Source organism: Ipomoea nil, unplaced genomic scaffold (genome assembly GCF_001879475.1).
Source record: "Ipomoea nil cultivar Tokyo-kokei standard unplaced genomic scaffold, Asagao_1.1 scaffold3047, whole genome shotgun sequence".
Classification (NCBI taxonomy): Eukaryota; Viridiplantae; Streptophyta; class Magnoliopsida; order Solanales; family Convolvulaceae; genus Ipomoea; species Ipomoea nil.
In genome coordinates this window covers 551,007-564,482 of record NW_017619475.1, presented here as the reverse complement: position 1 = coordinate 564,482, position 13,476 = coordinate 551,007, and the positions used below count along the sequence as shown (strand labels likewise).

Sequence of the window (13,476 nt, the reverse complement as noted above, 5' to 3'; positions counted from 1 at the left end):
ATGAAGGAAGGCTTGCAATATCGTCTTCAAGTAGAGCGCCAACCTCATCTGGAGGGTCAGTGAGAGACAGAAGGCCATAATCATGGTTGAGAGCCATCTTTGCTAGTGCATCAGCCACTCGGTTCTGCTCACGGTTGATAGCTGATATCTGCCAGAAGTTGAAGGCACGAAGCTCCGTTTTACATGCCTCAAGAACGTTATGAGCAGCTATACAGGGGGTTCGCGAATTATTCAAGAACTCCGATCCACAGCTTCACATGAATCACTTTCAAAAATCACCTCCTTGAAACCGCGAGCATAATTAAGCTAGTTGAATACCTTTCAAAATTGCCCAAGATTCGGCCTCCAAAGGAGTGCAACACCCCAGCTTGGCTATGAATCCTTCCTTCCAAGATCTAGTCGAGTCTCTGATTACTCCGCCGCAGCCTGCTTTAAAAGAGTGAATAGGAACAGCACCATCTAAATTCATCTTGAGTATGCCTGGTGGGGGTTTGTTCCAAGCGACCAGTTTCCAGACCGAAGGATTCTCCACCATTGAAGGGCAATTCGATCTTGCAAAGGACAAGTTGATCTGATCTACCTGAGATAATATGAGAGACCGCTTAACAATCAAGGGCTTGGTTGTACCTCTGAAAATGGCTTCGTTACGCCATTTCCAAAGCCACCATACTGTCACCGCAAATGTAGTATTGCTGCTCGCTGGATTCCTTCCGTGATCTTTCACAGCAATCCCTTTGTCCAGCCAGTGCACAAGGGGAAGATGGATCGAGCTTGCATGGAAATGTGGCAGTACAGACTTCCAGACTTCCTCAGCTAGTGGGCAAAAGTGTAAAACATGGTTCGTATCCTCAGCAATGTTACCACAGAACCAGCAATCTTCGTTATCTGTAAGTCTACGTCTCATTCGGTTCTGATTGGTGAGAATTTTGTCATGTCTGACCAACCATAGGAACATACAGATTCGGCTTGGGAGTTTAAATTTCCAAATAGCTTTCCATTTCACAGATTCAGCCCCCTCCTGTGTCTCTAATGCTAACTCGTAGGCTGAACTAACCGAGAAAAGTCCATTGGGCTCCTTATACCAGACTAAACGATCGCCCAAGAGTGTATCTTCTTGGAGAACAAAAGTAGAGAGCTTGTTTAAGATATGTTCAGGGAGAACGCGGTCTAACATATCCCAGTCCCATCCTTCATTTGAGATCCAGTAGTTTGCCACCAGATTGTTGAGAGAGGATGGGGCAATGGGAGCAGAGGCTTCTTCAAATAAAGGTCTATCCAGTAACCAACTATCAAGCCAAAAACGAGTGGCTCTTCCATTCCTCACATGCCACTTGATACCGTTTCGAAAAATATGAAGAGCTTGGAGAATCCCTTTCCAAGCGTTCGAGCTATTCCTCTTAGGCTGCCATGAGGACCAAACAGAGGGGTCAAAATCATATTTAGCTTTAAAAAGGTTGGTCCAAAGGCAGTTTCCATCTTGAGAGAGTCTCCATGCTAGTTTTGCCAAGAAGGCTAGGTTCATATGCTTTAGGCTTTTGATGCCCAAACCCCCATTAGCTTTACTGTTAGTGACAATCCCCCATTTCACCAGGTGACACTTGTTTTTTCCCTCTCTACTGCCCCAAAGGAAACCACGAATCAACCTTTCGATAGAATCGATTACACCAGAGGGAATAAGCGTGGATTTCATAGAGTAATACGGGATCGCAGATAAGACAGATTGGACCATGACATGTCAGCCAGCTAGAGAGAGTGTCCTAGAGCTCTAGCCAGAGAGGCGTGCCTTAATCCTCTCCAAGATGTTGTCAAAGGAATCCTTCTTCAGCCTTCCATGAATCGAAGGCAGACCCAGATGTTTGCCCATGTCCAAGACAGAGGGAATTCCTAAGGTTGCTGCTATATTTTGCTGAGTCCCGAGATTAGTGTTCTTGGAGAAGAAGAGTGATGACTTCTGCAAGTTAATCTTCTGTCCAGAGCATGAGCAGAATAGATCGAGGCATTTCTTCATTTCCAAGGCTTGGATGGAGTTGGCTTCACCAAAAAAGACCAGGTCATCTGCAAAAAATAGGTGAGACATGTTAGGAGCAATACGAGTAACTTTAACCCCTTTCCAATTTCCACTCCTGACAGAGGAATCCACCATATGACTCAGTCTCTCGGCACACAACACAAATAAGAGGGGGGAAATAGGGTCTCCCTGTCTTAGTCCTTTTCTTGGTGAAATCCAATCTGTGAGCTGCCCATTCCAGAGAGCTACTAGGCGGGGAGAAGTAACGCAGCACATAATGTTCCTGATCCAGTATGGTTAAAGCCAATATCTCGGAGAGTATCCTCAATGAAGCACCAAGAGAGCCTATCGTAAGCTTTCTCGAGATCAACCTTTAAAGCCATCCAACCTACCCTTCCTTTTTTTGTTCTGAACGCATTCAAAATCTCCTGGTAAGCTAGAGTATTATCGGTTATCTGCCTACCATGAACAAAACTTGATTGGTGGGGGCCTACAAGTTTTCTAACCATATCCTTGAGACGAATCATCATAACCTTCGTGATCAGTTTATACACAACATTGCAAAGTCCTATCGGCCGGAATTGAGTGATGCGTTCCGGGTTCTGTACCTTGGGAATTAAAGATAAAATGGTGTCGTTGCAGCCAGGTGGGAGAATCCCATCTTCGAAGAAGCGGTGGACAAAACTAAACAAACTTGTTCCCACTGTCGGCCAAGTTTTATGGAAGAAACCTGGTGTAAATCCATCCGGGCCCGAGGCCTTGCATGGGACCATATCGAAAAGGGCTGTCTTAATGTCTTCTGGTGTGAAGGGGGCATTTACAGAGGCCCAGTCCTCTTCTAAAAGAGGAGGGAAACAACCATAACAGAAATTAGTTCGATTGACATCAACCTCAGTAGTGAATAGACCCAGAAAATAGTCATATACATGCTTAAGGAGTAGACCATCATCGCAAATTAGATGACCATCAGCATCCACTAGCTTACTGACCCTGGATTGATTTCTTTTAACCGTAGTCGCCACTTGATAAAAACGGGTGTTACGGTCTCCCGACTTGATCCATTCCTCCCTTGATCGCTGAAACCAAATAAGTTCTTCTTGGTAGAGCGTTTCCTCCAACTCCTTCCTTAACCTTCGTTCAAGTCTAACCAGATCAGATCTAATACCCATCGAGAGACTCTATTGCACACCTTCTAGTCTAGCAAGGAGACGTCTCTTTTTCTGTGGAATGTTGCCAAAGGAGTCCCTACTCCAAACTGAGAGAGCCTCAACCATTGCAGATTTATTTGTTGACAGATCCAAATCGCTTCTCCAAACTGACTGGACACACGCTTGAAAGCTGTAATGTGTGGTCCATGCCATGTTAAACTTGAACCTGGATGAGCAGAACTGTTGGGGGCATGTGGTTATGGAAATGAGTAAAGGCGAATGATCGGATCCAATCATGGGGAGGTGAGTAACCTTAGCGTCCGGGAATCGTAAGCTCTATTCCACATTGCTCAAAGCCCGATCTAACCGAGCACCTTTGAAGGATGGCGTATCAAGACCCCTTATCCAAGTATAAGATGAGCCCGTAAAGCCTAAGTCTATTAGCTCTTCCATAAAAATCCAATCGTTGAAGTCAGTGCACCTTGACATGGAAAAGGTTTCCTTATTACTGACTTCGCTTTGACAAGTAACAGAGTTGAAATCTCCCATAGCTAACCAAGTACCTTGTGGATTAAAGAAATATCACGAAAGATCCGCAAATAAATGTCTTCTTAGAGCCATGTCTAGACAACCATACACCACGGACATAAGCCAGGGCGCAGAGACATTATCATAGACCTGAAAAGCAATAAATTGAGGATGAGTGTAGAGAATCTCAATATTAATTGAAACAGAACAGAACAACCAAATCCCTCCCGAATAGCCTACAGCTTCTACTCTAATCCATTCATCAAAACCTAAACTAGAGCATATTTCGTTGGCCTGGGCTCTTGAAATCTTTGGTTCAAAAAGGCAAATCAAAGAGGGCTTATGAAGACGCAGGAAATATTTGAGAGTGCGCCTAAACGAAGGCGAAGCAGCACCCTGACAATTCCAAGAAAGCATAAACATAAACAAAAACAAAGAAGAGACAGAGAAAGCGTCTATTGATGCGAAGGGATCTCCAATATGGTAGCTGCGTGGTCAAAATGACCAGAATCCTCCTGCATGGCTTCCGATTGAGGGACCACCGATTCTACCTGGCAAGGTATTAAGCTAGGTGATGCCGAGGCCAGACAAGACCTAGTTTCGGGAGGAACTTCTTTGAAGGTGTTCTCAAAATCGGCAACGACGGGAGTAGAATGGAAGTCGTCCGAATGAGACACAGAGTAGGTGGCGATGTTTTTTCCCCTGTCTGAGCCCCTAACCACAGTATGTTCATGTTCAGCCGTAGCTCTATTTGGATGATAGCCTCTGCCACCTCTACCTCTGAAAGTACTACGAGCAGCTGGTTGGGGGTTGATAGGAGACCTTCCCGATAGTTCGTCCTGATCCTAGGGAGGTTTGCAATCGGACCCTGGGCCTCTAGTAACTCAGTCTGGGGTTCCGGGCAATTGACGCCCTCCACCTCATTCAAATCCGCTAGAGGCATAAAACGAGAGTGAGTAGTAGCATCAACAGTCGGATGGGCGACATTAGCCGATGCCTGTTGATTCCTCTAGACAGGTAAAGACGATCCAGGGTGTGGTGTAGCCCGATTCTGGTTTCTCCGATCCCTCCTAGTGACCAACATCCATGCCCCATACTTCTCCTTTGGTTTGGGCAGTGGGATATCAATTCCAGTCGTCGAGCTGGTACCAGCTGTGCCATCCACAGAAGCAGCTGGTATAGGTACGCTAAGGCCACAAGTCTCCATGCGATGGCCGTAAATGCTACATTTAAAACAAATCTGATGAATCCCTTCGTATTCTTTGGGCCATTCCGTACCGTTGATTACAAAATTAGACAAAAGGGGTTTAGTAATGTCAAGTTGAACACAAACACGGGCAAATTTCCCTTTGGATGCCATACCAGTGGTTAAATCTATCTTGACGGGACGACCAATGACTTTCCCAATCTTTTTCAAGAAATCGTCGTCAAAGTACTCTATTGGGAGAGACGGGAATCGGAGCCATGCCAACAGTTTATCCATCTTGTTAATTCTTGGATCGAAATTCGGCCTCCACTCCTGGGTGACCAAGTAGTCGTCAAGAACCATCCAAGGGCCGCCGTACTTGACCGCATCATAATCCGTAAGAGTTTCAAATTTTGCTATAAAGAAATCATGAGTGAGCGCAATGAGCTCGAAGCCCGCCTCCAATTTCCACATGCCTTGCAATCGCTGGAGAAGAAAGGAGTAACTTACAGATCTTCCTAGGACTCGTAGAATGAGCGATCTCCGCCATGGGCGCCGTAATCTTATTTTCTCCTCTTTAGTCACCCGGATGACCGGGTATTCATAGGAATCTCTGTCGTCATCCGAAACTACCTCATCTTCAGTCGACTGATGGACCGGCCTGTAACCCTATGCTTGGACCGATGATGCTGTCGGAGTTCTCCACTGAGCCGAATCCGGCGTGCCCGCTCCTGGTCCAGTGGGGGTTTGTTGCCCAGCTGAGCCTTGAAGTGAAACCACGACAGACCCAGATGAGACTCTACCTCTTTTGGCCCTCCAAGTGCTTCTTTCCAAGAGATCTTGGTCTTCCGACGACCGGTCAGTCGCCACCGCCGATGGGTTTTTCGTGGGAAGGTCAATCGTCATAGAGAGAGAAAATTCTTACTAATTGAAGATATACATAGTTGACTACTATTAATTGTTTGACTTGGTTAAAAACCAACTCTAAAATGTTAAAATTCAAAAAGCTGCTCAAAACAACTTTTTCAATTAACTTTTTTAGAAAAGAAATTATATCAAACAGCTATCAGCTAATAGCTAATTTACCAAACGCATTCCTACAATTAGCTATTGTTATCAACTAGTTATACCTTCTAATTAACTCAATCAGCTAACAACTAACAACTAACAGCTATCAGGTAACAGCCATTTACCAAACAGGGTCATAATCTTATTGAAGTCTGATTCAGAGAGCGATTTATGAAGGCGAATTCTATGGAGATTCCTTCCTTGTTCAGCAAGTAGTTTTCTTTTCTTATTTTAGACAGTTACCGCACTAATTATGACAGATTCCAAAGGTTGTTTAGTTATTTTTTCTCCATCCTTACTTTATGGAGGATCTATCTCCTTGTATAAATACCACTCAGGGTCGCCTTGTAAAGGGTCGGATTTTTCAAGGACATCACGTTACTCTGCTCTTTTCTCTACAAAACACTTTGTCTCTTTTGACCTTATAATTTACGGTAGTGTTGGCCCGCCGATAGGCGCCCCTGTCGCGTAAAACCAACACATCAGATCTCCCAAAATCAATGGCAAAAAATAGACCACACGTTCACACCTAACGCATTGTTCTGGCCTGATTAGAAGTGTGTGTGTGTGGAACTTTAATGATGTAAGAACAATTTTGTCTGATAAAAAATAATAGTACAATATTCATAAAGTAATTTACAATTGTAATATTCTAAAAATACTAACAAAAATTTTGATACCATAATAACCTAAATCGTTCTCAATAATGCAAAAATATATATAATTAAAATATTAAGTCTTGTTCTAAAAAATCAAGAGAAGATTAATTAAGTGAAAAAAAAAAATGAAAAACAAAATAACTTAACATAGATGTGTTTATAAAACAATGCAAATAAATTATTTTCAATGTTTCTTATTTATAATTTTTGATGCTCAACTTTGAATGCTTTGTATATAGTCTAGCTAATTAATTGAAAAAAGTTCATGTTAAATTTTATATTGTATTTTTTAATATACGATAACATATTCATAGTATATATTTAACAATTATGTCAACGGTGATTGGGATGGGTTCGAACCTAAGACCTTCTTTATTGAAATCAATGAGTAAGGTAAGTTAAGAATAATAAATAATTAACGAAATATTTTGTTACTAAAATTTACATTAACGAAATGCAGGGTATTTAGGAAAAGCAAATGATATAAAAGAGGGTAAACAAACAATTGGACTAACCTAAGATTATTTAGTTTCCGTTATAACTTATAAGTCTAACTTTATTAGCTCCTATTATATTAGTGGATTAATGGCAATATAACTATACTATATTAAAATTATTATAATTTGCATAAAAGGGTTCAGTCAAAGTTGACTTTATAATTTAATGAGGTGGCGTGTTCTGGTTTACTGCCGTTGTATAGCACCTATACAACGACGGTGCATCAAATATTTTCTCTTAATTGATTACGAAAATATTATTTTCAAATACAAAATGTTGAGCTAACGCCTAACAGCCTAGCAAAATAATTACTTACCTTAATAATAATTATTATTCTTATTAAATCCTCTCCATAATTCTGGCAATCCTATTAATTGATTACAGAAATATTATTTTTGAATAAAGTATGATGAGCTAACAGCCAAACAAAAAAATTACTTACCTTAATAATAATAATAATAATTCTATTTAAACCCTCTCCATAATTCTGGCACTCCTATTACGTTAGATTACGGTAAATAATAATAATAATAATAATAATAATAATAATAATAATAATAATAATAATAATAATAATAATAATAATAATAATAATAATAATTGATTATGAAAATATTACTTAGGGGGCATATTTGTCAAACTTTGACTCATAATTATTTTACTTAAAATCATTACTAATTCATTACTGCAAAACTCCATAATTCTAGCAATCCTATTAATTGATTACTCTCCATAATGCTGGCAATCCTATTAATTGATTACATAAATATTATTTTTGAATAAAATATGTTGAGCTAACAACCTAACAAAATAATTTTTTTTTTTTGAAAGGAAGCTAACAAAATAATTATTGACCTTGATAATAATAATTATTCTTATTAAACCATTTGTAAGTGTAAAAAAAATGTTACACATTAACCCACTTAAAATTGACTTAAATTAGTTGTCAAAATAGTTAGTTGATTAGTTGCCGGATTAGTCTAGCGTCTGGAGTAGTTGAGTTTGGATCAGCGCCCGGAGATAAGCCAGAAGAAGTGAAACTCATTCAACACTTTATTTCAGTCAAGACCCTATTCATAAGGTGATTTAAAGAGAAGCAGTTGAAATTGAGGAAATAAAAGCTGGAGTATTTCGGATCATGAAGGCATCACATCACCTCTATAAAATGCTACTTTTTATTAGCATTTTAATTTGCACTTTAACAAGCATATACACTGAGATTATTTCTCCCTTTGATCTGGTTATTTACTAAACTGCTACGAGTGAAGAAGGTTCCTCAATGAGTTCATGAAGTGAAGAAGGTGCCTCAACGAGTTCATGAAGTGAAGAAGATCGCCTGCACATCAAATCTGCTGGAGTAGGTTCTGGAGTAGTTGTAGTTTATACATTAGTGTGTAATTAACTCTCCTTTTGTACTCCTGATTATCATAGTGAATTTGGGTTGATGTGATGTGAGTGGCCCCGCAGATGTAGGAGTTAGGCTCCGAACTGCGTGAACATTTCTTGGTGCACAGTTCCTTTTATTGCTTTCTGTTTTATGTTCATTATTCTGCCTAGAGTAGTCCTGGAGCTAGTCCTGTTTAATAATTGAAGTAAAATTAAATAGGAACCTTAGGTTATTTCTTGCATTCAAGATCCACATGCTTTTTCAATTGGTATCAGAGCCCGGGGACATAAAATATTAGTCTAACCGATCTGGCTTACTCGTATTTCTTGAACTCAAGATCTCGGTTTTTGTTCTTGATTCTATTTTTCTGGTCAATCTTCTTTGGCTTACTGTGCATTGAGTTTTGCAGAATGGAACGACATAGATCACCTCCTGAATTAACAGGTGACAACTATGCGTACTGGAAGGCTCGTACCAAAATGCACCTACGAGCTCATGGGGAGATGATCTGGAGGGCAGTTCTCACTAGGTGGACTCATCATACCAAAGATGGAGCCACTTTAGGAGTCCCTCCAGTTCTCAAACCAGAAATAGAATGGACAAATGCTGAGATGACTACTGCGAACTACAACAATAAAGCCTTAGATATTATTTATTCCTTAATGCATGAGAGTCAGTTTACCCTTATTACAGGTTGTGACTCTGCCAAAGACGCATGGGAGATTTTGGAAACTACCTATGAAGGAACTAACTCAGTCAAAAAGTCCAAACTCCAAATGGTCCAATCTGACTTTGAAGATCTAAAAATGATAGAAGACGAATCAATAGTTGATTTCCATGCCCGTGTTCAGGAACTAGCAAATCGTGCAATCGTTCTAGGCGAACCTTTCTCTCAACCTAAACTTGTCAAGAAGATCTTGCACTCACTCCCTCCACGATTTAGAATGAAGGTCACGGCAATTCAAGAACATGACGGGGGAAAACAAAACAGTAGCACAATTAATGGGAAACTTGCAAACCTATGAGATGGAAATACTTTCTGACCAACCAAAAAAGAAGAAGAACATTGCCTTTACAGTTGAAGAACATGAGTCTATATCTGATCCAGACGAGGTAAATGATGATCCAATTGAATTTTTAACTAAACAATTTTTGAAGCTTTTGAAACAGGTGAAACAGATGATCAACTCTCAAAATGGAAGGTTTCAAAACCAGAAGGGATCAACATCAAACGCATCACGTAACAACCAAAAACCTGGACCATATAATATTCGTTCATCACGAAACAATCAGTCTAGGGAGAAATCAAATGGAAAAGGTATTAGGTGTTATGAATGTGAAGGTTTCGGCCATGTTCGAGCAGAATGCGCAACATACCTTAGGCGTAAGAAGTCGATGAAGGCAGCTCTAACCTGGAGTGATGATGACGAACTTAAACCTGACCCTGATCCAGGATCTGATCCAGAAGAGATCTCCGGTAACCTTGTGCTATTCACTGCTATAGCCAACATGGAGTCTGACCCAGGAACTGAAGTAGACTTAGAAGCTGGAGAATATGTGTCGGCTGAACACCATGATTTACCAGTTCCCTCATTTGAAGTAGAATATAAAAAGTTGCATGCAAAATGGGAAATTCCTGTAAAGTAAATAGATCTCTGTCTAGTCAAGTCAGTAATCTAGAGAATGCTAGGAAAGTGTATAAAAGTCAAATTACTGACAGGGACAACATCATCAAAGACGGACTCAAACACGAAGAAGAACTCAAACAAGAGTTGGACATGCTCAAAAGGATAATTAAAATGATGAACAACACTTCCACCCTCGACCAAATCTTGGATTCTGGAAGGACAACATCTACCAAGAATGGTTTAGGTTTTTCTAGCGGAAAAGACATGGCTGTGACAGTTTTTGTAAAAGCTTCTGACTCTGACTCAGCACCTGGACCAGATTCGGATACTCCAGAAACTAGTACAGTGCGGGAAAGGTTTGGTAATGTAAGGCATGACAATCCAAAATTTAAATTCTATAACCCTATTTGTCATTATTGCAGGGCTCGTGGCCATACCAGACCTGAGTGTTTTTACTTTTATAAAGATCAAAGGCGTGAGAAGTACACCTGTTGACACTGAAATTTTGATAAATATTTATTAGTTTTTAATATTAGTATATTTGAAATATTTTGGATAATATTGATATTATCTAATTTGTTAATTAGATAATATCAAAAGAGTTTGAACCTATTAAAACTCTTCTATCCTACAGCTAAAAATAGGATCTCTCATTTCTATGTAATCACACATCCTAGGAAAAATCATGTAAACATCTGGAAATATATATTATTCAGAGATCACAATGAAAATGTGATCCTGAAAGTAAAAGCTCCTCCTCCAATCCAATCATGCATGTTGATCCAAACCCCCATTGAAGATCAAGCCATTTGAACCCGGAGGCCCTTCAATAAAGAACAAGCTATATATACAAGCCCTTCTTTGAAGATTAAGCTACTTGAAACCCGGAGGCCCTTCAATGGTGGAGTGTTCAAGACATCCAATTGAAGAATCAGAGGATATCCAGAGATCTTGTACCCACACCGCATTGATACGCAATGTAACCAGAATTTTGAATATTAATATATTTTATTCAATTTTCTTTGTTCACAACACCAACAAACACATTGCACCGTTTGTAAAACAAGTGTGGGTTAGGAAATTGTAGAACAGGGTCATAATCATGTTGAAGTCTGATTCAGAGAGCGATGCATTCATGAAGGCGGATTCTATGGAGATTCCTTCCTTGTCCAGCAAGTAGTTTCCTTTTCTTATTTTAGGCAGTTACTGTTAGAATCACACAGTATAACAGAGGAAGATATATTGGAAGAATATTGTACTTCATTATTATTATTGAATAGCTTTTATATAAGCATTACATTAACGTAAACAAGCTAAAATATTCCTACAATGAAAGAGAGCCTTTGCATGTGCTACAACTGTGAATAAAGGCCATAAAACTAGGACAAAAGCTTACTAATTTATTCAACATTCCCTTTAGTAAACTGAAGAACATTCAGTTTAATTATACTCACAAACTCCCAGCATCTTCCTTAGCTTCTGAAACGTAGGCAACTTCAATGGCTTCGTCATTATATCAGCAAGTTGATCTTCACTCTTGCAATAAATTAGTTCAACTGTTCCCTCTCTTGAAAGATCTCTAAGGAAGTGAAACCTCACATCTATGTGCTTGCTTTTCCCATGTAAAACTGGATTCTTGGATAACTTGATGGCAGAACTATTATCACAATAAATTGGAGTAGCTCTTCCTTGCTTGAAATTCAGTACTTCAAGAATGCTCCTTAACCAGACTGCTTGGCAAACACAACCAGCCGCAACTACAAACTCCGCTTCTATGGTTGACAATGTAACTATGGGTTGCTTTTAGAAGACCACGAGATAGCTCCGGAACCAATCGTCAAAACGTATCCTGAAGTACTCTTCCTGTCATTTATGTCTCTTGCATAATCACTATCAGTAAAACCAAATAAATTTGGTTCTTCATCTTTCTTCTAGAATAAACCATAATTTTTCGTTCCTTTCAAGTAGCGAAGAATCCGTTTCGCAGCCAAAAGATGAACATCCTTTGGATTTTCCATGTACTTGCTTATCAGACTTACAACATGCGTAACATATGGCCTTGTAGCTGTCAAATACATAAAACTCCCTACTAACTGCTTGTAAAGAGTGTTGTCAACCCCCTTCCCTTCTGGATTCTGAACAAGCTTAAGACCCACTTCAGTAGGTGTACTAACCAAGTTGCAATTCTCCATATGAAACCTGCTCAAAATTTCTTGCACATACGTCTTCTGAGAAACAGAAATGCCTTTGGTGGATTGCACTATTTCCATACCAAGATAATAATGCATCAATCCAAGATCAATCATATCAAATTCAAGTTTCAAACTGCTTAAAGTTCTCAAATAGAGCAGGATCATTACCCGTAAAAATAAAATCAAACATATAGGCATATGATTAACATCTTTCCATTTTCTCCAACTTTAACAAAGAGTGTATGTTCGTATATATGGACATTTTTGAAAACCTTCTCTAAAAAAAAATTAATAATAAGTCTCAATACGGCTGTACCAAGCACGAGGGGCTTGCATAAGTCCGTATAAGGCCTTTTTAAGTTTATAAACTTTATTTTCTGTACCATGTTTCACATAACCAGGAGGTTGATCAATATATACCTGTTCTTGAAGTTCACCATGCAAAAAAGTTGATTTCACGTCCAACTTTTAGATAGGCCACGAGTGTTACGCTGCTAACGCGATAATCATCCTAATTGTATCATGTCTAGCAATAGGGGCGAAGACTTCTTTATAATCAATTCCATATTCCTGCTTATAGCCTTTAGCTACTAAGCGAGCCTTATATTTATCGATTTCCCCATTTGCCTTCACTTTAGTCTTATAGACCCACTTAACACCAACTGTTTTTTGCCCTTCTCGAAGATCAACGAGCTCCCATGTATCATTTCGTTCAGTGGATGCAATCTCTTCTTCCATCGCCTTTTTTCCATTTCAATTGTTTAGCTGCTTCTTCAAACGTTGTAGGATCACAATATGAAAATAGTGCAAAATGCGTGAGTGGGTCTTCACCTTCATCAACACCATGTACCTCATAATCGGCCATCCATGCAGGCCTTCTTCGAACTCGTTGAGGAAACCCCATTCACGGTGGATTATTTGTAGTGTCGCTTGGTATGTTTTGAGAATTTTCTACAGGTTGATGTTGTTCCACCTCATTACTTCCATCAAGATTGATAGAAATTTTTTGTTGAGCTTGGGTATCAGTCAATAACCAGAACATGCTCTCATCAAAAACAATATCACGTCTAATAATTAATTTTTTGGTGATAGGATTGTAAAGCTTGTACGCTTTTAATTCAACACTAACACCAAGAAATACACATTTTTCTCCTTTTGCTCTCATCAAAAACAA

General features: G+C 39.5%; 1 protein-coding gene across 1 annotated transcript; it reads right to left on the bottom strand.

Annotated features, from left to right (window-relative positions):
* Nucleotides 1-4,693: 4,693 nt before the first annotated feature.
* Nucleotides 4,694-5,344, bottom strand: LOC109163847. The gene has a single exon (XM_019312562.1). The coding sequence runs from the start codon at nt 5,342-5,344 to the stop codon at nt 4,694-4,696; it is 651 nt and encodes a 216-aa protein (XP_019168107.1).
* Nucleotides 5,345-13,476: the final 8,132 nt, after the last annotated feature.